This window comes from Paramisgurnus dabryanus, chromosome 20 (assembly GCF_030506205.2).
Source record: "Paramisgurnus dabryanus chromosome 20, PD_genome_1.1, whole genome shotgun sequence".
In the NCBI taxonomy this organism is placed as follows: Eukaryota; Metazoa; Chordata; class Actinopteri; order Cypriniformes; family Cobitidae; genus Paramisgurnus; species Paramisgurnus dabryanus.
The window spans coordinates 18,785,958-18,806,522 of record NC_133356.1 but is presented as its reverse complement, the minus strand read 5'-3'; the positions used below and the strand labels follow the sequence as shown (position 1 = coordinate 18,806,522).

The 20,565-nt window shown below is 38.5% G+C and overlaps 1 protein-coding gene across 1 annotated transcript; it reads right to left on the bottom strand.

Annotated features, from left to right (window-relative positions):
- Positions 1-663: 663 nt before the first annotated feature.
- Positions 664-18,886, bottom strand: mmrn2a (multimerin 2a). Its single transcript, XM_065296872.2, has 8 exons — positions 18,452-18,886; positions 12,722-12,844; positions 10,165-10,271; positions 9,843-9,920; positions 8,723-8,911; positions 3,843-4,282; positions 2,267-3,749; positions 664-1,547 (listed from the first exon to the last, which is right to left on the bottom strand). The coding sequence occupies exons 1-8, from the start codon at positions 18,766-18,768 to the stop codon at positions 1,144-1,146; spliced, it is 3,141 nt and encodes a 1,046-aa protein (XP_065152944.1). The 5' UTR covers positions 18,769-18,886; the 3' UTR covers positions 664-1,143.
- Between the last annotated feature and the right edge of the window lie 1,679 nt (positions 18,887-20,565).

The window sequence follows — 20,565 nt, the reverse complement described above, 5'->3', positions numbered from 1 at the left end:
CCACAATGTTGATGTCTTTCTTTGTTCAGTCGAGAAGAAATTATGTTTTTTGAGAAAAACATTCCAGGATTTTTCTCATTTTAATGGACTTTAATAGAACTTAACACTTAACTCAACACTTTTTTAACGGAGTTTCAAAGGACTCTAAACGATTCCAAACGAGGCATAAGGGTCTTATCTAGCGAAACGATTGTCATTTTTGACAAGAAAAATACAAAAGTTGCACTTTTAAACCACAACTTCTCGTCTATCTCCGGTCCTGAAAAGCGCCAGCGCGACCTCACGTAAATGCGTAATGATGTAGAAAGGTCACGTGTTACATATATGAAACGCACATTTGCAGATAATTTTAAACAAACTGACACAAAACTTTAATTAGTATCATTCCACATACAACAATGTCTGAACGGTCCTCTTTCTCCACACTTGTAAACACTGGGGCGTAGTTTCGCATACGTCCTATGTGACCTCCTGACGTGATGACATATTGCGTAAGGTCGCGCTGGCGCATCACAGGACCAGACCTAGACGAGAAGTTGTGGTTTAAAAGTGCATATTTTTTATTTTTCTTGTCAAAAATGACAATCGTTTCGCTAGATAAGACCCTTATGCCTCGTTTGGGATCGTTTATAGTCCTTTGAAACTCCGTTGAAAAAACTGTTAAGTGTTGAGTTAAGTGTTGGGTTCCATTAAAGTCCATTAAAATGAGAAAAATCCTGGAATGTTTTCCTCTAAAAACATAATTTCCTCTCGACTGAACAAAGAAAGACATTATATAAATTATCTGGATTTTTTTAAGAAAATTGACTAATCCTTTAAATTGGTAACACCTAAACACTTTTTCTTTCTATTTAAATTTTTCATTTAAACGTGTAAGTTGATTTTTTTTTATTTCTTGAAAACTTGACTGCTTATGTAACCTATAGGAAAATGCATTTGTTTGCATAAAACATTTTGAGTTCCTATAATACGGACTTTTCTTTTAGTGTCAGTAAAGCAAGGCCAAATCAGCAGTGCAGTCTCACAATAACGTGTCACCAGTTCTGACAAACAACCTTTTTAGTCTCTCACATACAGAAAGAAAAATCTGGTGGTTTGAATTTTTTGGTGTCTTTAACAGTTTTTTTGCACCCTAGCAGGTCTTCAGGTGGTCTGTAGCATTAGTAGACCTGCAAAAGTGTTATCTTGTGGGTTGCTGCGCTCTATATTTCCCTGCACCAGTTCCAGATGAACCTCCTCTCCTTGTTCCAACTGCAGGATACAGACGCGTGTGGCAGGTGCACCCAGCTTCCTCTGGGTTTGGCGCAAGGAGGCAGCAACATCTCCACCTCTCTTTAACTGGGCCAAGGAAGGGCCCGGTCCAAAGTCCAGTGTCACCACAAAGAGGTAGACACCCGAGGTAGGTGCACGAAATGTGCCAGTTTTGGGTGAGTATATTTGTCCGTGATTTAGGGCCACACGTTCAAAAAGAACGGTGCCAGATCCATTAGCACCATCTGGGCTGCTGGCCAGAAACATGAACGGAGTGTCGGGAAGTTGATGAAGCACTGTTTGAAATCAAATGACAAAGTCTTAAAATGTGAATTTGAGAAAAATACAGAAGGACATGGCAGTGTAGTTACAAATACTCGTCACTGGGGGTGCTCTTGTCATACATGTGAAAGCTCATTTATTTTAGCAGAAGCACATTAAGTACTGGAAGTTGAAAAAAATTTTTTTTAAATAAACAAATTATTACTTATATTTAAGAAAGCTTTACCATTAATAATTATATTGTTATATTTTCTGCATTATTTCTGTCAAAGAAAAGGTAAAGGTTTTCACTGTAAAACATACATCTGCAATAAATACTTAAATAATTATAATTAATACTTAGTTATATTTTATAATATAATTTATATTTAATTTATATATTAATTAATATATTATAATTTTTTTATATATATATATATATATATATATATATATATATTTTTTTTTTTTTTTTTTTTTTTTTTTGAAGCTGCAATCTGTATCTTTGCCTCTCTGTGTCATCTCTGTTTAAAACATAATACTGCATGCTACTTACATTTTTATAATTTCATCATGTTATGGAAAGGGTGTTTCACATTAGTGTTTTTATGTATTTGCTTAGTAACTGACAATAAATATTTTTGACAAAGAAATGTGGAGGAGAGCTTAAAGAAAACAAGGTCGCAAAAATAACTAAGTGATTTTAAAGAAACTTCATGAAGAAAACTTCACAAAGACAATCATAAATTCTTACCTCCTGATTCCAGTGATGCATCCCTCCTGCGGCGGAAATCAACTGGAACTCCTCTTTTCGGTCTCTTTGTTTTCTTTTTTTGCTGCTTTGCTTCATATTTCTTTATCAGAGCTGATAATCTATCCAAATCGATAGAAGCCTCTGAGGCAACAAGTCCTTCTGTGTTACTAAAAATGCTTTTAAACGCTTCAAGATGAACCTTAAGGTTTTTACGCAAGGTAGCCACCTCTTCCTCCAGTCTGACCTCCATACCAGTAGACGTAACAGTTTTAGTGCAGTTGCAGCAGGAAGGACAGCGGTAATTCTCAAGATGTCGGATGCGAGCCCCTAGTTCTTTCACGGTTTCCTCTAAAATCCCAAAATCACTGTCAGAGTAATCTGTCTGTTTTTCAGATAGATCGAATCTTTGATCCCCATGTCTCAATTTGGGGTCCCAGTCTGCAAGCACTGAGGGTTCATCTGCTGGAGTCACCTGAGGGGCAGCCGAGTTCAAAAGTGATGCCAAGCTAACGCTGTGTGCATTGATCTTCTCCAGGATGTCCTTGATGCTTTCCTTTAATGCCGGTATAGAGTATTGTCTTTGCTCCCGATCAGACCATTCCATAAACTCCAATACCTCTTCTCCAAGCAAGACTTCCAGGATGTCCGAGTGACGAATGGCATCCTGCAGCAGTGTGTTAAAAGTGCTTGCTAGCTGCTGAATCTTCTCATCCTTATCTCTGTCCTGTTCCTGAAGTGCTTCGATGTTTTGCTGGCTGCCCAGGAGGGAGACCTGAAGCTGGGTTATATTTTGCTGTAACATCCTACTCTTCTCCTGTTCGAACGCCAGTGACTTCTGCACATTGAGAAGTCCTAGTTTCAAATCTTCCACAGATGGTACCCAGACATTTTCCAGATTGTCCAACCTCTCCTCTGCGTAACCACGCTGGGTCAGCCTGTTCTCATTCGCTATCTCCATCACATCAGCTACAGCTTTTTGCAGTTCTGCCACAGATGTTCTGAGATCCAAACAGTTGCAATCCCCAGCGCTTATGTTCTTGTAGTACCGTGTAAAGAGATAGTCAACATCTACCTCCATTTCCTGCAGAGCTTCTTGGACAATGCTGATATTGTTGCTTAGCTCTTTCATTTGGTCAAGCACTGTTACTTTGGCTGCATCCACCTCCAAACCAGTCTCCATATACTTAATCTGATATTCTCTGCCGGTTTGGGCTATTTTGTCTTGCAAATGACTCGATCTATTTTGGAGGTCTTTGATGTTGTTTGTTACTTGTTCTTGGCCTTCAGTCAAGGCACTGAGTCTTTCCATGTTACTGATAACTTTGTTGTCCAGACGGGTGATGGCTTCCCAAACAGCTGGGCTCTCGTGAGGCTGACTTTGTGTAGTCGTCTTTTCAGGCCAGACCCTTTGAAGTTCCTCATCCAGCCTCTCTTGCTCCTGCCGCAATTCAGACATTGATGAGTTCAGGGCGTGTAGATTCACCTGCGGACAAATACATACATTAGATCTTATTTAATGCACACATTTTTTTATTGTACAAAAAATCACTTTGATTGAAGGAATAACAATTCTGACCTGTAACATCTTTTGTGTACGCTTGATTTTGAGGTCCATTTCGGTCTTGAAATTGGTCAGGTTGTAGACCAAAATGCTGTGTTGTGCATGGAGTTTCTCTTCGACCTCATTGCGGTGGTTGTGAAAGTGAGTTTTCACCTCCTCCAGCTTCTGTAGGCTCTCACTCAACTCCATCTCAACAGTCTCCCGTTGATTGTACTCCTCACCCTCAAACTCCAGAGGTTCATTGACCCTCCCTTGTCCTTGACTATGGCCCTTGAGTTGAGCCATGTCCTGCTGCAAGCCTTTCACCTCCTGAAAGAGGCGCTCCATGGTTAGATTGAAATTCTCCAACACAGGTTGCAGCTGAGCCAACACGGCTTCTTTCAGAATTGGCAGAAGCGCATGGTGAAGGTAAGGTGTATCAGGATGAACCATGCCTTCATTTACAGCATAAGGATCTGCAACAAAGATGAAGAGTATTAAGAGACTTGTCAGAGCCTATGGTGTAGTGCGGTGATGCGCGGGTCAATGTATAAACAACCGCACCCCGACCAATGTTTTCAACTAACCTGCCCGCAACTCGGACCGCAAAAAAATAAAAAGTGTACCTGACCCGCTCCCTGGCCCGCATTTTTCAAAAGTAGTAATTGTTTAAAATAGTTAACTGGCATCTTTATTTCAAACGACCCGACCGACTGCGACCCGAATATCATTAAAAATATTTTTGGATGCCTCGTAACCGCGGGTGACCGCAGGCACCCACTCATTTCGGTTCAACCCGCGCATCACTGGTGTAGTGGGCAGCGCTCCGACATGTGGTGCTTTCGCACTTTCGGCAACCAGGTCTTAGGAGGTTAATACAGTCAATTACATGCACTGCACATTTCTTTTTTTTTGCATTTAAACAATTTTAAGTATAATCAACTTGGTTTTACAAGTCATGTTAACAAATTTTTTTTTTAAATAAATAATAAATAATAAAATTAAGTGTTTAAATTAAAATACAAAAACTAAGTTGAAATGACTTCCAAGTTGATTATACCTAAAGAAGTATATGTCTGTGTGTGTGTGTGTGTGTGTGTGTGTGTGTGTGTGTGTGTGTGTGTGTGTGTGTGTGTGTGTGTGTGTGTGTGTGTGTGTGTGTGTGTGTGTGTGTGTGTGTGTGTGTGTGTGTGTGTGTGTGTGTGTGTGTGTGTGTGTGTGTGTGTGTGTGTGTGTGTGTGTGTATGTATGGGTATATATATACAGGGTTTAAATTGGGCCGGGGCCATCCGGGGCTAAGCCCCGGCACATAGGCTGAAGGTTGCGCTCTGCTCTTGCCAGTGTACCCGCTGCGCTTGTGCGTGTGTACTCGCTGTGCTGGTGCGTGTGCACTGACGCGAAGGGAATAATGCGTTTTCATTCATTATGGTGCATACTCACCAACGCAAGTTCAACGATTTGCGCGAGCAGATTACATACAAAGTCAATGCAAAGACACAACCAGGCGCGTCCTCGCACGGGGCGACGAAAATAACGCGAATTCAGCGCCGCAATTGCCGCGAAAACACGAGCTTTTCCCTTTAAATGCGTCTTCGCGCAAGTTATGCAACTCAAGCGAAAAAACTTAGAACTTCAAGAACGCGCTCTCACGCAGGATCATTTGACGAGAGAGAAAGAGACAGAGAGAGAGAGAGAGAGAGAGAGAGAGAGAGAGAGAGAGGTAAGAATGGTGCCCACGTCGAGAAAACTTCAAAGAAGACTAAACGTGTAAAGGATTAAAGTATGTATGTCACTCATCTAATTACAGTATGTTAACTGGATAACACTGGATATAACTATTGTATAGTTTAATAAAATAATGTATTTTGATTACACAAATCAAACCTAACTATATGATTGTTTTAGCTGCTGACCAGCATAGGTAATCTCTATGGCTAATTTATAAGACATGTTGATGATACAGTACTGTGTGTTGTACCTTTTCTTGTTAATTGAGTCTTTTGGGGTAGCCAATCTTATGCCTAGAATTATTCAAGGAGGTTGATTCTTTTAAGTTTTGCATAATGACATGTGCAACAAATGGATATAGGGTGTCAAACTCATAGATTTGCATAATTTAAAATTCAGAAGCTCTTTTTAAAATATTTTGGGTCAACCTCTGGTACAGCTTTAAAGCTGAAACTTATCAAATCATATCAGAGGTCCAGAATGTCATTGAAACACACCAGTGGCTTTGCTATCATGAGTATTAAACATGTTACCCCTTGAAGTACCCCTCCCCGCAGAGCCCCCCCACATAACAAATCCCAATTTAACCCCTGTATATATATATACACCCATACATACACCCACACACACACACACACACACACACTTTAATGCACTTACATTTTTATTTCTTTAGTAAAAGATTTTATTCAAAGCAGTGTACAAAAGGATTTCCTCAATCCTAGCAGCAGAAATTGTTTTCTGGATGATAACAAACGCTTTGCCAAAAAACACATTTAATATTTTTATTTTTCTAATTCTTGGATTGTACTTTTCCCCATGGTGCTGTTTTTCCTGGTTGACTTGCTTTACTACTCATAAAGAAACACAGCAGTATCATGTTTGAAAGATTTATATCTTTATTTCTAGTACAGGCCAGGTCATTCATGTGACCTTTGACCTTTGTAGCTGACCCATCAGCTGTCTTGTGTTTCACATGCACTACATTGAAAAAAGCGTGTATGTCTGTGTGGTGCTTCTTCTAAATTTAGGGACTGAATAAAATAGGTCTGTAGAAGTGTGCATATATATTCTATGAAGTGTGAATATATAGCTGTGAAATGCCCTGCTGGAAACTTGACATCAAGGTCATGGTTTGCTTAAACTATTTTTATTCACATGCTGTTAACATCCTGTCTGGAAAACTTATGGTCGTTCTGTTTTTTCGTGTTGTAAAGTGTAGTAAATCTGACCGTGCCAGGCTAAAGTTTCATTACGAGATTATGTGCATCCAAGTTTGATTTAATTTTCATTTAAAACTTTGACGTGACCGCAGTCAATATTAAAGATTTCAAGGTTAAATTTTAACATAATGTTCTGCCGTATGATGGTTTTGTGTAGAAAACAGTAAATCACAAAAAATTAATTCAGCTTGGTTTTCACAGGCAGGGTCACATGATTCATTACCATTTAACCTAACTTTTTTTAAATGTGTCTTATTACTCGGCTCATTGAAATGCTTTATTCTGATTGGCCAGTCGTGATATTTGCAGGTTTGTTATTCCCAGATAACAACTGCTCAAAACTAATAACACAATGGTAACCTGGATAATGCAAATCATTTTGACAGGTACAGTTAATATTACACAAAATTAAATACAAATATGTCTTTTAATATCATATATGACATTATATTTACAAATGCATGTAGTGTGTTTAGTGTGTTTGTTACATTTGAACGTCTTGTCTTATCTTAAAACCGAAAATAAATGGGGTTTCCTTGCGGAAGGTCTGCATTTGTTAAAAATAAGCAAATAAAATATTTCAAATCAGTATTTAGTGTTCCTTATATTACTTATTAGGTTTTAAGCAGGATCATGTACCGGCAACCGGTTGTTATTGTAAAATAAGACCATCCGCCCAGCATTAGGTTAAACCCAGTTGGGGCTTATTTCTGCGATAACAACAGGATGCCTATAGATTATCCCTTTCATATACACTGCAGACAATATACTGTGTGTGCCTGCTTTCAATCCATATCTCATTCCTATTGATCATTACATCACACTCAATGTACAGAGGGATTTTTTTCCCAGAGAAAGAGAGGATATCCTGAGTGGGAAACTGTAATAAGAGGCAGGGTATAGGAATTGACATCACAGAGGAATGGAGTTTTTCCACCAGTCTCCAGCTTTATTTAACACTCTGTAGATCCGGCATCCTTTGGCTAGAAGGATGTGAAGGAGACTGGCTGAATAATACAGCCTATTTATCTGATAATACAGATTACAACCAAATAAAAATGACGCTGGTAAGCATGTGTCTGGTATGAAAAGTCAAATTTAGAATATTTGAGATACTGTTTTGAGAAAGTTGAGAAATTTGCTAAATGTTTCTTGAAAAGCATATTATGTTAGGGATAATGTATAGGCTGCCAGTTGTTATGGCAGAAAAAAGCCCAGACAATGTGATCAGCACACAATGTGAAGCAGGTGGTATTGTATTGTAGCCTATCACATAGAAGGGGCTTATTTTAGGATAACAACCTTAATCCTGCTTTTTACATGGTTATTTACCTCACAAGTAAGGTGAAGAACATTAATATTGATTTGAAATATTTATTTGCTCATTTTTAACGATTACAAACCTTCTGCGAGGTTTATTTTTGGTCTTATATTAAGACAAGACGTTCAAATGTCACGAACACATTATTTGGTTTAACCATTTGTAAATATAATGTCATTAAAATTATATTAAAATACATATTTATAATGAACTTTTGTGAAAATTAAACTGTACCTGTCAAAATGATTTGTAGTCTCCGGTTTACCGTGTGTCATTTATTTTGAGTGCTTGTTATCTGGGAATAACAAACCTGCAAATGTTGCGACTGGCCAATCAAAATCAAGCATTCCATCAAGTCGTGTAATACTGTATGGAGTTCACTTCTCCATACAGTTTACTATTTGCTCACTACAAGGAATAGTAAATATTTGTCCCAACATAGACTTACAACAAAATCCGCTTGCAAGACCTATCCATATGTTTAAGTATATCCCCGGCATAAATGTTAATATGAAATTTAGAGCATGCAGAAATGTTTCTTACTGCTGTATCAAATGACTTTATCACAAATGGTTTGCACATGTCTGCAGGTATATTGCACAAAAAATGAAAGCATTAAAGTACTGTATGTGTAATTGACTTACCTCTCCTCTCAAAGTCCTGACTGTGGTGTTCATGGTCAGGATGAGAGCTGTGCTCAGTTGCATCGCTGGACTCTCCCACAGTTTGATTCTCCACATCTGGTTGTTGAGCTTCATACAACGGACCCCCAAACATTTGGGAGTCATTTTGCTCCCTGTTTTGCTTCTCTATCTGCTCAGTCAGTTCATGTCCTTAGGGGAGACAACAAACCATGCTGCGCTGAAAAGACTTTCAGGTTTACTACAGAAAAAAGTGATCTGTTTAACACCACAACATTTGATCCAGTAAGCCATACAATTTAAAAGATCTAACCAGTTTCAAATCCACGACAGAGCTCTTAATGGAAGAATCTCTTTCTTGGTAAACAAACATAGATCACAAAAAATGCATAGATTGCTGAATGGCGTAAAAATACCACAGATTTTAAGCTGCAGTGTTGATGAATAAATAAAAATGCTGGGTTGTTTTAACTCATTATTGAGTCACATGGATATCTCTTTCTTTCTAATATCTAATTCGCTGGGCTTTCGTGTTGGCTGAAAAGATAGACCATTAAAATGTTGCTGGCATGGCAACTACTGTTTTGAGATATCTTTATTGGTCATTCTGATATCAGATAAATCTCGTTGTATAGTGTGTGAATGTTTCTTTGGCATTTGAATCTCAGGAAGCCCATTAGAGGTGTGGTTTGAATCAAAGCGGAGTAATAAGTAGCATGGGAATTTCAGGTTTGTACATTTGCCTTTGTTTGTGTCCCAATAACCAGCTCAAATGATTATTTTTAGAGCCGCTGTTTTCGCCGCCTGTTATTATTGTGGTGAGTTTCAGTGCATATGTGTATTTACACAAGACCATTACTGTTTTGTCCATGCTCGGACTGGTCACACACGTTCACACCATGTGTGGGCTCGCCTCATGTCTTAAAAATACTCGTACACCCTTTTCCGCCCTCCCAGTAGCATGTCGGCCAATATTTGTGAAAACACACTTTGTCATTTCCTTTGTTTCAGAAAGGGATTGCAGAAGGTCAAGCATGTGGGTTAGGTCAGCCTGTCAGATGATTTAACTACTTCTGGTTTGTGTAAAGATTTTATAGCTTTGTAAAGGTTTTATAACACATACCTTCGATAATAGCTTCATGTCCTCGTGGATGTGTACTTCTTGTTATGGTGGAGTCTTTAGAGTCAGAAACATGACCGTCTGGGACAGACACAGCAGAAGGAATACAACAAGGAAAATGTTGATTATATCAGGCCATCTTATAATTTCATGATCTTTCCCAGAGATAAGCATCATTCACAGTATTCACAACCACTTTAAAGTAAATCAGGCCTGTTTATGTTACTTGAAGCTGCCCGTGAATTTTAAATAATGGTAAATTATTGTAGCAATACAAAATTGATTCAAGTGAAATCCAGTGTTAAAACATTAAGCACATTAATACCTGTCTCCTCACAGTTCGTCCCAGCATGTCCAGGACAGCATCGCCATTGCAGTGCAGTATAGATTTTCTGCATTTGTCTGTAGACTGGCCGAGTAGAGAGCTTGTACCTGCATACAAATACATGAAAAAGAGAAGTTTTCTCAGCCTATATGGTGCTATATTTTTTGTGCATCTAGGGACAGAAACATAAACTTAACCGATGGTTTGAGTTTAGCGAGGGTTTATTTGTTTGTCCAAAACCTAATGAAGATGGGGGAGTGTTGATATATTTTTATAAATGTAGTTGTGGTGATTGTAGGTGTTCCCATTGTATTAACAGCACAAAAGGTTGAAGATTTGATGTATTACACACATACTACTACTACTAATAATAATAATGCATTTTATTTGTAAAGCGCTTTTCTTAAACCCCAACAGTATACAGTAATATACACTTCAATACAGTAAAATAAACAAAAACAACAAGGGCAACAAAACAATTAACAAAATACAGCCTTAAACATCTGTTAACAGCCTTAAATCTTTCTGATAGTAGGAGGAAGAGCATTCCATAGCTTGGGGGCTTTATATGAAAAGGCTCTTTCCCCCATGGACTTAACATGAAGCCTGTTGTAATAAGAGAGAATTAGCAGAACTAAGTGAACGTGATGGGGTATATGGGCTAATGAGGTCACAAAGATACTCTGGTGCAGTCCCATTTAGTGCCTTGTATGTTAATGTAAGAATTTTAAAATCAATTTTCGCATTTACGGGAAGCCAATGTAACTGTGGGATTACCGGTGCTTTAATGTGTTCACGAGGAGAGGTACGAGTAAGTACACTGCCAGCAGAATTTTGAATATACTGTAGTCTACTCAGTTATTTGGCTAAAAGGCCAGAGAATAAGGCATTACAGTAGTCTAGCCTAGTTGTAATGAAGGTGTGTATGAGCCTTTTCTGTGTCAGCAAAAGAAAGAAAAGGTCTGGGTCGTGCAACATTTCTCAAGTGATAACAAGCGTTTTTCGAGATTTGTTTTATATGTGATTCGAATCTTAACTACGGATTGAAAATTACACCAAGATTGCACACCTGTAAAGTGGGAGTTACCACGAACAAACTAATCTGCTTGGCCTTAGCAATAGCCGCCACTGTACCAATCTGCATCAATTCAATTTTCGAGCCATTCAGCTTCAGGAAATTGTTCTGCATCCAAGTACTCATCTCTGCTAGACAATTATGCTGTTAACTGTTAATAAGCAAGATACATCAGGACTAGTATATCTGTGTATCATCTGCATAGCAGTGATACCCAAGACCGTGTTTCCTGATGAACTGTCCAAGGGGAAGAATGTAAATGTAAAATAAAATTGGACCCAACACTGAACCCTGAGGAACTCCCTGTCGAACAGACACAGTATCAGATTTGAAATTACCCAAGCTTACAAACTAGATCCAATTTGTTAAATAAGACCAAAACCAACTGAGTACTACTCCAGAAAGACCCAGCCAATACTTTTTTACTGATAAAAAAGTATATCTTAAATGTACTGTAAGTCTCAGTAATGCCATTCAATAATGCAACTGGATCAGAAATGACACATTATAGATGTGTCCCAATTCGAAAGCTGGATACTTCAAAGTCGCGTCCTTCAAAGACTCGCAGCCCCGAAGTCCATGAAGAGAACTGAAATGATGGTCTACGGAGGCTGCAGTGCATGGTTGTGTAACCTGCTCTACGCGACTTATTAAAATAAATATGGAGCTAGAAAATATTATTTTATTTTAGAAAATATGACACAATATAAACTAGACTAACCAACAGAAAATTTAATTAACCAACCTTAGAAATGCAAAATACACACTTTCATATTACAAAGGTTTAAAATTATTATTTTAAAATTCAGCCGTTACAGAGCGCAATGAATCTCGGGATAGCTTAGGCTTTAAAAGATCCATTCGTTCTATCCTTTACAGCTAGAGGAAAGAATGATGCATTTTGGAACTTCATTTTAACTCTTTCACCGCCATTGACGAGATATCTCGTCAATTAAGAGAAAACGCTTCCCCGCCAATGACGAGATTTTCCGTCTTTCCGCAATACCACTATTATCCACCAGGTGGCGCCCTTCCGCAACTTTTTAAACCCGGAATTATTGCCCTATGGCAAGCGGCTGCATGTCCGTGTCTGTTTTAAAGATCGCTCTGAATGGGATCTCTATGAAAAGTCCGTCACAAAAATGGAATTATCTCTGCTTACAAAAGGACCACTGAAGGTAGGATGAAACGTTTTTTTTTTTTTTTTTGAAAGCAGAGGGTCTGTTCTTTCATTTGGTATATTGTATGTTTATATATTTAAAGAAGAACATTTTCTGGAAGGCATTAAACTTTGGTGAAAATCATGAAAAACGCTGGCGCTGGCTGGCAACTTTTTTTAAAAACGCTGGCGGTGAAAGAGTTAAGCATCCTTTAAATTGGGACAGCCTTACTGACCTTCATTCGCGCTGCTGTTAAGCAATCGGTCCTTCAAATTGGGACACAGCTTATAGCGTTAATTTATGATGTATTCATTTAACTCACATGACAATCTGGCAGTCTGGAGTGCTATTAGGACAGGGACTCTGGGACTGGATAGTGTACTTCTCCGTTCCACAGGATACTGCCACACTATAAGCACGCTTTTGGACAAACATACACCAATTCCTGGAAGAGAGAAAGACATGTCAGCCAAACAACCTAGTATGTGTAGTCTAGAGTTAAGAAAACTAACAACTGTGCAGTTAGGTCAAGACTAGAAGTTCATTGTACTAATGCACTAACAGTTACTTTTGTGTACTTGTGAGACTAAAGGAAATAAAGGATATCAACTAATCAATGATGCCTGAAGGGCCTGTAATGTATTTTTTGGAGTGTATCCAGGTTTCTCTCTATTAGTTTGATGATGAATCAGTGACCGGATATTTTCATGGAGTTCCTGGAATAAAAGTTATATTCTGATTAAATTCTCTATGACACATGTATAAATGTTCATCAAATTGTTTGCTTTAAGATATTGAAAATGTGCATTAAGGCAGTGTAAAGATTTTTCATGTGTTAATTCAGTTTTAGGCATATGGTAAAAAGCTTTACTGTGTATTTCTTCTATGTGCGCTTTACTTCATACTGCCATTATTTATGTGCAATTTTCCTATAAATGGTAATGCTACGCATTTGCATTTCTGCCAGCACATTGTTCACCATATCACCTTTTTTTGGCATATGTGTTGCTTCCTTTTATACCAAGAACCAAAGAATAGATGTCTTAGTGCCAATAGTAATAAATCACTGATAATGGTGTTGACAGTCTGAATGGCAGTGAGGCAGATGGCTTACAATGCCACCCGTTCCCTTCTGACCTATACAAACTCGAATGGCCTATCACTGCATCAATACGAAAATTTCAATATCCCACTGGGAAAATCAACTGAAACTGAAGGGTCATTGCTTACAGCAGAGGTCAGATAAGGTATAGAAAGGTTGGTTACATGTCTGTGGCCAGGAAAGGCTGAGATTTCATTGATACCAGCTGTGAGGTCATTTTTCTGGGGTCATGGCAGAATTAATGATAATGAACTTCGGTTCATTTTACATCAGCAGAGCTGAAATGGGACATAATGTGCCATTGTTTCTGATTATGAGAACACTGACCAGAGATCAGATTAGGCATATGGGCACTTTTGAGAAGTGGAACATCAGACAGCAATTAGTTGTTTTATGTATGATTCATAGTTCATGAGTAAAACAGGTCGAAACCTTTCGCTTTCACACTCCCGCCAAATCCCTCAGATCCACTGCCGAGTCGTTTTGTTTTGGGTGTAATTGTTCAGTATTTGGCCAAGGGTTAATGCATTCTGTTTGGCTGTGAGAATGAGATATTCATTACACGTCTCTTCATTAATCAACTTGAATGTGGGCCAGATTAGGTCAACTGTCCTGGTGTTTGAGTTGTGTTCTTATGTTTTTGTTCTTATGCTGGGTCCCTTTACTGTTATATGAGGGTCCAAGACCCCTTTGAACCCCCCCCTGATGTAAAAAAACATGTTGAGTTTTGGGTTGAGTTTTGTTTATATTAAAACACAGCAGATCCATTTGGCTGATTAAAGTCCCACATTATATAGGAAAACTAAAACAAAAAGCATTTCAGTATGATTGGTCATTGACTTGCAGATAAGCAAGTAATAGCCCTATTTTGGCAAGACTACTTTTATCTACACACAAGCTATAAGGTGGTTTTCCATGGTTTTTAATAGACTCAGAAATCAAACTGATGAATTGTATATGGTACACAGTTCCTCTTACACAACAGTTTTAATCCAGCACAAATCTTCTGTGCAAATTGAAATAAACAGAGCAACAAAACACAAACCTGGCACAATTTTGGTATACAAACAGTTTCACAAGGCAAGTCATCCGAGTGGTCATTACAGGCCAACAACAACATTTCTTGCGCAACACAGTGAGACTCCAAGCAGTGGATACAAACCAAAAATGGCAAGAGCTAAACATTTAAGAAACAGCTGATGACAAAAGGTTTAAATTGAAATGAGGATGAGTAAAATATGATGAGTTTTCATTTTGGAGGAAACTATTCCTTTAAAGGTCACATAACACACGCCGTTTCAAATTTCATCCACTGTTCCCATAATACTGAGGGTTTTTTTGTAGCTAAACAAGCTTAAATTTTCCTCACAACAACAACACACTTCTTTGATGATGTTGATTTCGTGTCTTGGCTGGTGTGTGCATGCACTCTTCTGGGTGAAGTGCCCATATAAGGACTTCCACTTTACTTTGTGCAATGTGAGAAATTAGGGAGTTGTTTTTGACTCAGCATTTAAAGGAACATGCAAACATTTTGGGAATTTAGCTTATTCACAGTATCCCCCAGAGTTAGATAAATCCATACATACCTTTCTCATCTCCATGCGTGCTGTAACTCTGTCGGATGCAGCCCCCGCTAGCTTAGCTTAGCACAAAGACTGGAAATGCTATAAAACTGCTCACAATAAATGACAAAAAAGCCAACATTTTCCTGTTTATGTGTTGTGATTTGTAGTCACACCGTGTACAAATAACAAGGTCATATGAGACACAGCCATCTTTTAACAGTATACATACTGGGAACTATATTCTCAGATGGCAAAGCACTGCTAATGGGCGGAGTGATTTGGTCGCAGCACCCGAGAAGCCCCCTGGTGAGGAGCAGAGAGTTCGCTCAGAGTTGTGCAAATCACTCCGCCCAAGTAGCAGTTCGCGTTATTTTGTCACTTATTGGGAGTAGTTTGCTTGCTGGGGCCATTCACTTCCAGACTTTGTGCTAAGCTAACCTAGCGGGGGCTGCGTCAGACCATCATTTGTTTGTTTTCTTTCACCTCTCAAAACCTATAACCTATAACCTGCCTTTTAGCTGGAGTCTGGAGATCAGCCATTTCTGTACAGGTTTTTAAATCTGTACTTAAGACACATCTTTTAGGCTACTGTACAAACATACAAAACTACTGTATGTAGTTTTTGTGCGATTGAAATTTTGTATACTCTTTGTGATTGTTTTATTTTATTTCTAATAGCATAATTTTATTTTTCTGTGTAGCACTTTGGTCGACTCTGTCGTTATTAAATATGCTATAGAAATTAATTAAACTGAAACTGCTTACACAACAGATTTATTAGTCTAAAAATGTTCAGAAACGTACAAACCCTGATGAAGTGCATTCTGCACAGATATACTCCATCATGTATGCAAAGGTTTGACTATGTTTAGCATGAGAAATTTAACTTTTTAACTGCATTAATAAATCAAAATGCATGAAATACCATTAGACCCCCCCCCCAAAAAAAGTTGAACTCAGGCATTTGTCTTTGCTACAGTCTTTTCGCTTGGATGTTTCTGTAGATGCAGGATTAATAGGATATGAAGCTAAAAAGATTAAAGATCTCGAGACGAGCTACTTTATAAAGCACGTGAATCATTATCGTTTAAAACTCTATGATTTTGCTTTATTCGGGGTATGACTGGGATTAAAAGCTTAAAGGATGTTGTACAGCAGTCTTCCTACAGTAACAGCTACTCATCTCCTTCTCTAGCACACATTATCTTCTCTTATCATCCCTTATAGCACAACAGCCCCAATCAGCAGATTTTTTTTCAGGCCTGACTCAAACTTCCTATATGTTACTTCCTTCCATCTTCCATGGATTGACATCTTAGTTAGCACAATGGTCCTGCTCCTGTTCTCTTTAGATTAGCTTGTTCCTGCCCTGGCTCCTTGCAGGAAGGAAGTGGCTGATGTTCTCTTTTTCTCGCAAGCTTCCCTCATCCTGGGATCCTCACTCATGGAAGATACCCACAGATACACACTAACATGACCTCTAACCTTATGTGTCATAGCTTCCGCTGCTCTAATGTCATTTTCCAGAGATTATCTACATTATGTGAAACTATAGATGCAGACTTCCGTGTAGTAGATTTAAACGTGGTAAAATGTTTTAAATGGAGATGAGGGCACGTTCTACTGAAAGCATTCAAATTAGCTGAAATACTGTATAAACAAATATGCAAGGGATGTAAAAAGTTGAACTTCCTTTTCGAATTCTAGCTTACATGTGGGACTTAAGATAATATTTTATGAGCAATAAAGAAACACAAACAGTATAAAAATCTTGGTTAAAAATCAAAGAGCTTTGAAAACAACTGACCCTCATACTAATGCCTAGAGACTGATAAGGAAGGCTAAATATTCGCTTTGAATTTTGTTTTTCTTTGATTCCTCTAAAGTCTTCTTGTTGTCTCTTTTGTTGAACAGCTGCAATAGATAAACCTCTCCCCATCCATGTCATATAGTTGGTTTTAGTCCAAGATATAAATCTATTGTATAAGCTAGCGCAGTGGTGAGTTTACCTCAAAAGCAAAACTCCTTTGGGCATAAAGAAGTCCCAAGGCAGTTACGGGACGTGTCTTGATTATTTGGCGTTTGCGAGATTTAATTTCACAAGCACAGAGTATTTGTGTTCCTGTTTGATTTGTTGTGATATTCTGACAGCTGTTTTTGCTCAGACTTTTCCCTTAAGTGTCTTTTAAATTTAAAACATTTCAAACTAATTTATTCGACTTTCCTAAATGGTACATTTGTAAAGTTATTATATTGACAAATATATTTACCAATCCTTAAATGTGGAACTATGCCCTTTCTGTCAGTTTCATTGGTCTCCAGTCTTCTGCACCTGGGCATCAATCTCATTGCTCCTTTTATCCTTCAAGCTTTTCATAGTTGCTCATGTGTGCCAAGACATCTCATAAGCAAAAAAGACCTTTTATATTTTTTATAAATGAAGACCTCTGCCTACAGGTCCACCTGTAGTGTTGATGTATTTCATCTTCTGGACCTCCTGCAGCAGGTTCTCAAAGACCTTTGGGTCTCAATGGACAGCCACAAATATCTTCTTATATAAACCTTGCACATCCATGTGAGTCGTAATCACACACCAGTCTTCTTCCATGTTATTTAATCACAATGACCCTGGTTTAAATAATAAATCTACAAAGTAAACCTTTTTGTAAAGGATAAACGTCTATGGAGTTAGCAAAGACTCAAGTCTGCTGCTGAGCTACCGGTATTTGGAGTGTAATGTATGTGTACAATATTTGGGTTGAGCTTATGAAGTGAACAAAAGATAAAAACCAATGTTGATCTCAAAAGTGTTAGCATCAATCAGTTCATAGGTGTTTATGAGTTAAGAGAAAACATATGGACACTCTAGTATGAGAAACTGTGGGGTCAAATGTACAGACTCCCTTGAGTAACGTGGGCACTTCCAAATGTTTGCCGAAAACACTTGACGTAGAGTATGTTTAGTTTTACATCAACTAAACATTGATTTCATCCAAGTTGGAGAAGATAAGGAACTGATGGTGGAGGTGATGGAGAGGAAATCTGCTTAACATTGCTTGACAAGCTGCTACTCTGCTTCAACATGGGTGGCTCCCCAACACAAATAATGAGGTCCAGTGCAATGTAAACCAAGTTTGTTTTTTTGACATGCATGTAAGTCAGATTATGGCAGCATGTTTGTATTACCCTGGTGGACAAGCCTCCATTTTCTACCCTAAACATACAGTTCCCCTAAGCAAAAAATCAGAAAATAACTTTGCAGCTACCATGCAGTCATAATTACATGCTTGAATTTAATGAAGCAAGGATGATGAATTAAGCCAAGACAATTTTTTTATAACACTATAGGCAGTCAGATTAGAGAATAAACAGCTACACTTACCCGGTGCGTTGAAAAGATCCATGGCTCACAGTTTTAGCTGTTGGGTCCACGCCCACAGAGACATCCACAGATGGATGCTGCCCATGGTGTCCATGACCCACGGGATGGTGGATAGCTCCATAGACATCTGGGCTCTTCCCATGTAATCCTTCACCATGATAAGGTGTCCCAAATCCTGCCAATGGGAGTTCATGCCTCAATCCTGCATCATCCGATGTGTCCCTTAAGTCTTCTTCCTCCACCTCTGGGTCTCTGGCTCTGACCTCACAGCGAGCTGCAAGAAGCAACCCCTGGAGAAGCACTGCCAACCTAAGCATTGTCACGTCTACGTGCCCTTGAAGCACAAAGGAAGCGCAACAAAGTACAAGGCCAACGCCGGAGAACAAGTTGTTTTAAGGCTCTGTTGTGGCTTATGAAAACTCTCCGCCCCCCATCTCGAAAATTATCCTCTTTCCCTCCTCTTGTCAGTCCACTCCCCTCCGTTCCACATGTTCCCCCACCTCTTACTTCCCCTTTACCCTCCCTCTCTTTAATGGTTTCAAAGACCTCCAACAATCCTCGGAAATGAAGCCCCCACCCACCTCCAGCGCACTGCTCCATGGAAAGGTCGCCAAGCTTGGCCTGAAACAATGAGGTTGTCAGCTCACAGGCTTATAAGCTCATGAGGTGCTGGACACGTTGTCTGAGAACCTACATGCAGGGTCAATGAGGAAGCGGTTTATTTCTCTTGGCTGGTCAAATTTTTACATAGTTGTAAACACACTTGTTTTACACACATCTCATTGCTCCTGTCTCTACCATCAGCTGAGTGGCTCAGAAAAAAGTTTTTAAGGTGAAAATGGGAGTTTAAAAAAGTATATAACAGCTGGATATAAAGCATGGTCTGTTTAGGATGTTATTCTGTTCTCTACGTGTTTATCTTGTTCTCGCTCTCCCGCATATTCAATTACAAACAGATTAGGAGATATAAATATGTAGGTGGACCTTCGCTGACACCAGTATGGGAAAAAATGTTGACTGATGACTTGTACTGTTTGCTCAAAAGATGAGTCAGTGTTGTAGTTGAAACACTATAGTTTCCCTGCAAAAACAGAATTGGAAACAGATGTTATAGTGGTTTGTACAAACAGTTATCAGATCCAGATTTGACCTCAGCGCATATTCGAAAAAGTTGGCAGTGATGCTGTAAGTTACAGGCTGACAGGTTGTTACAGCATGTAACAACCTGTCAACAAAAAGGAAAAACCTCAGTCTGTGTTGGCAGGACAGTACCTCAAAGTCACCAGTAGATGGCAGCATAACAAAACAAGACTATACACAGCTTTCTGAAGAAATAGCTCACCAAAGAATGAAAATTCTCTTATTATTTACAACCCCAGATGTATATGACTTCATTCTATCATTCATCATTAAACTAATCAAATGATTACAGTAGCTAAATAAATGTCTTCTGAAATAATAGCATCAATAACTTAAAATCTCATTCGTTCTTGCTTGTTTCATCACAAGACACACAGGAACCAATAATATTTCAACTTATCGCCATATTTGATTTTACCGTCATGATTTATATATTTCCACAGATATGTGGGGTATCAATAGCTAAAAACTTTTTTTATAAAAAGTCCTAAGATGTACAAAACAGATAGAAAATTATAATTCCAAGCAGGTAATTTATTACCCAATTTAAATAAATGACTTGTTTAATTGTGTCATTAATGCATTTTGCACAACAACTGCATTATCCTGTAAATAATGTAATTTTAAATCTATTAACAACGAAAATGACATAAGCTATAGCCACGTGATTGATTTTAATTTTCAATAATGATTTACCCTTTTTTTAGATACAATTATTAGACGAAGGCGTTATTGCATCAAATTTTACCTCATATGTGAGCGTGTGATCCCGCGCCCCGTGAACTCTGGCGAACTTTGGCGTTGTACCGCAATGAATCTAGAAATCTACTAATATAACGTCGAGACTGTCACATTTTAAACCATAAATTTTATACACAGAGGAGGTTAACTGCACATTACCGTACTGGGGTTTGGAAATGTTGTGAGCGTCACGTTTTAATTCCTCAGATAGCAAGATTCAGCAGCAACTGCAA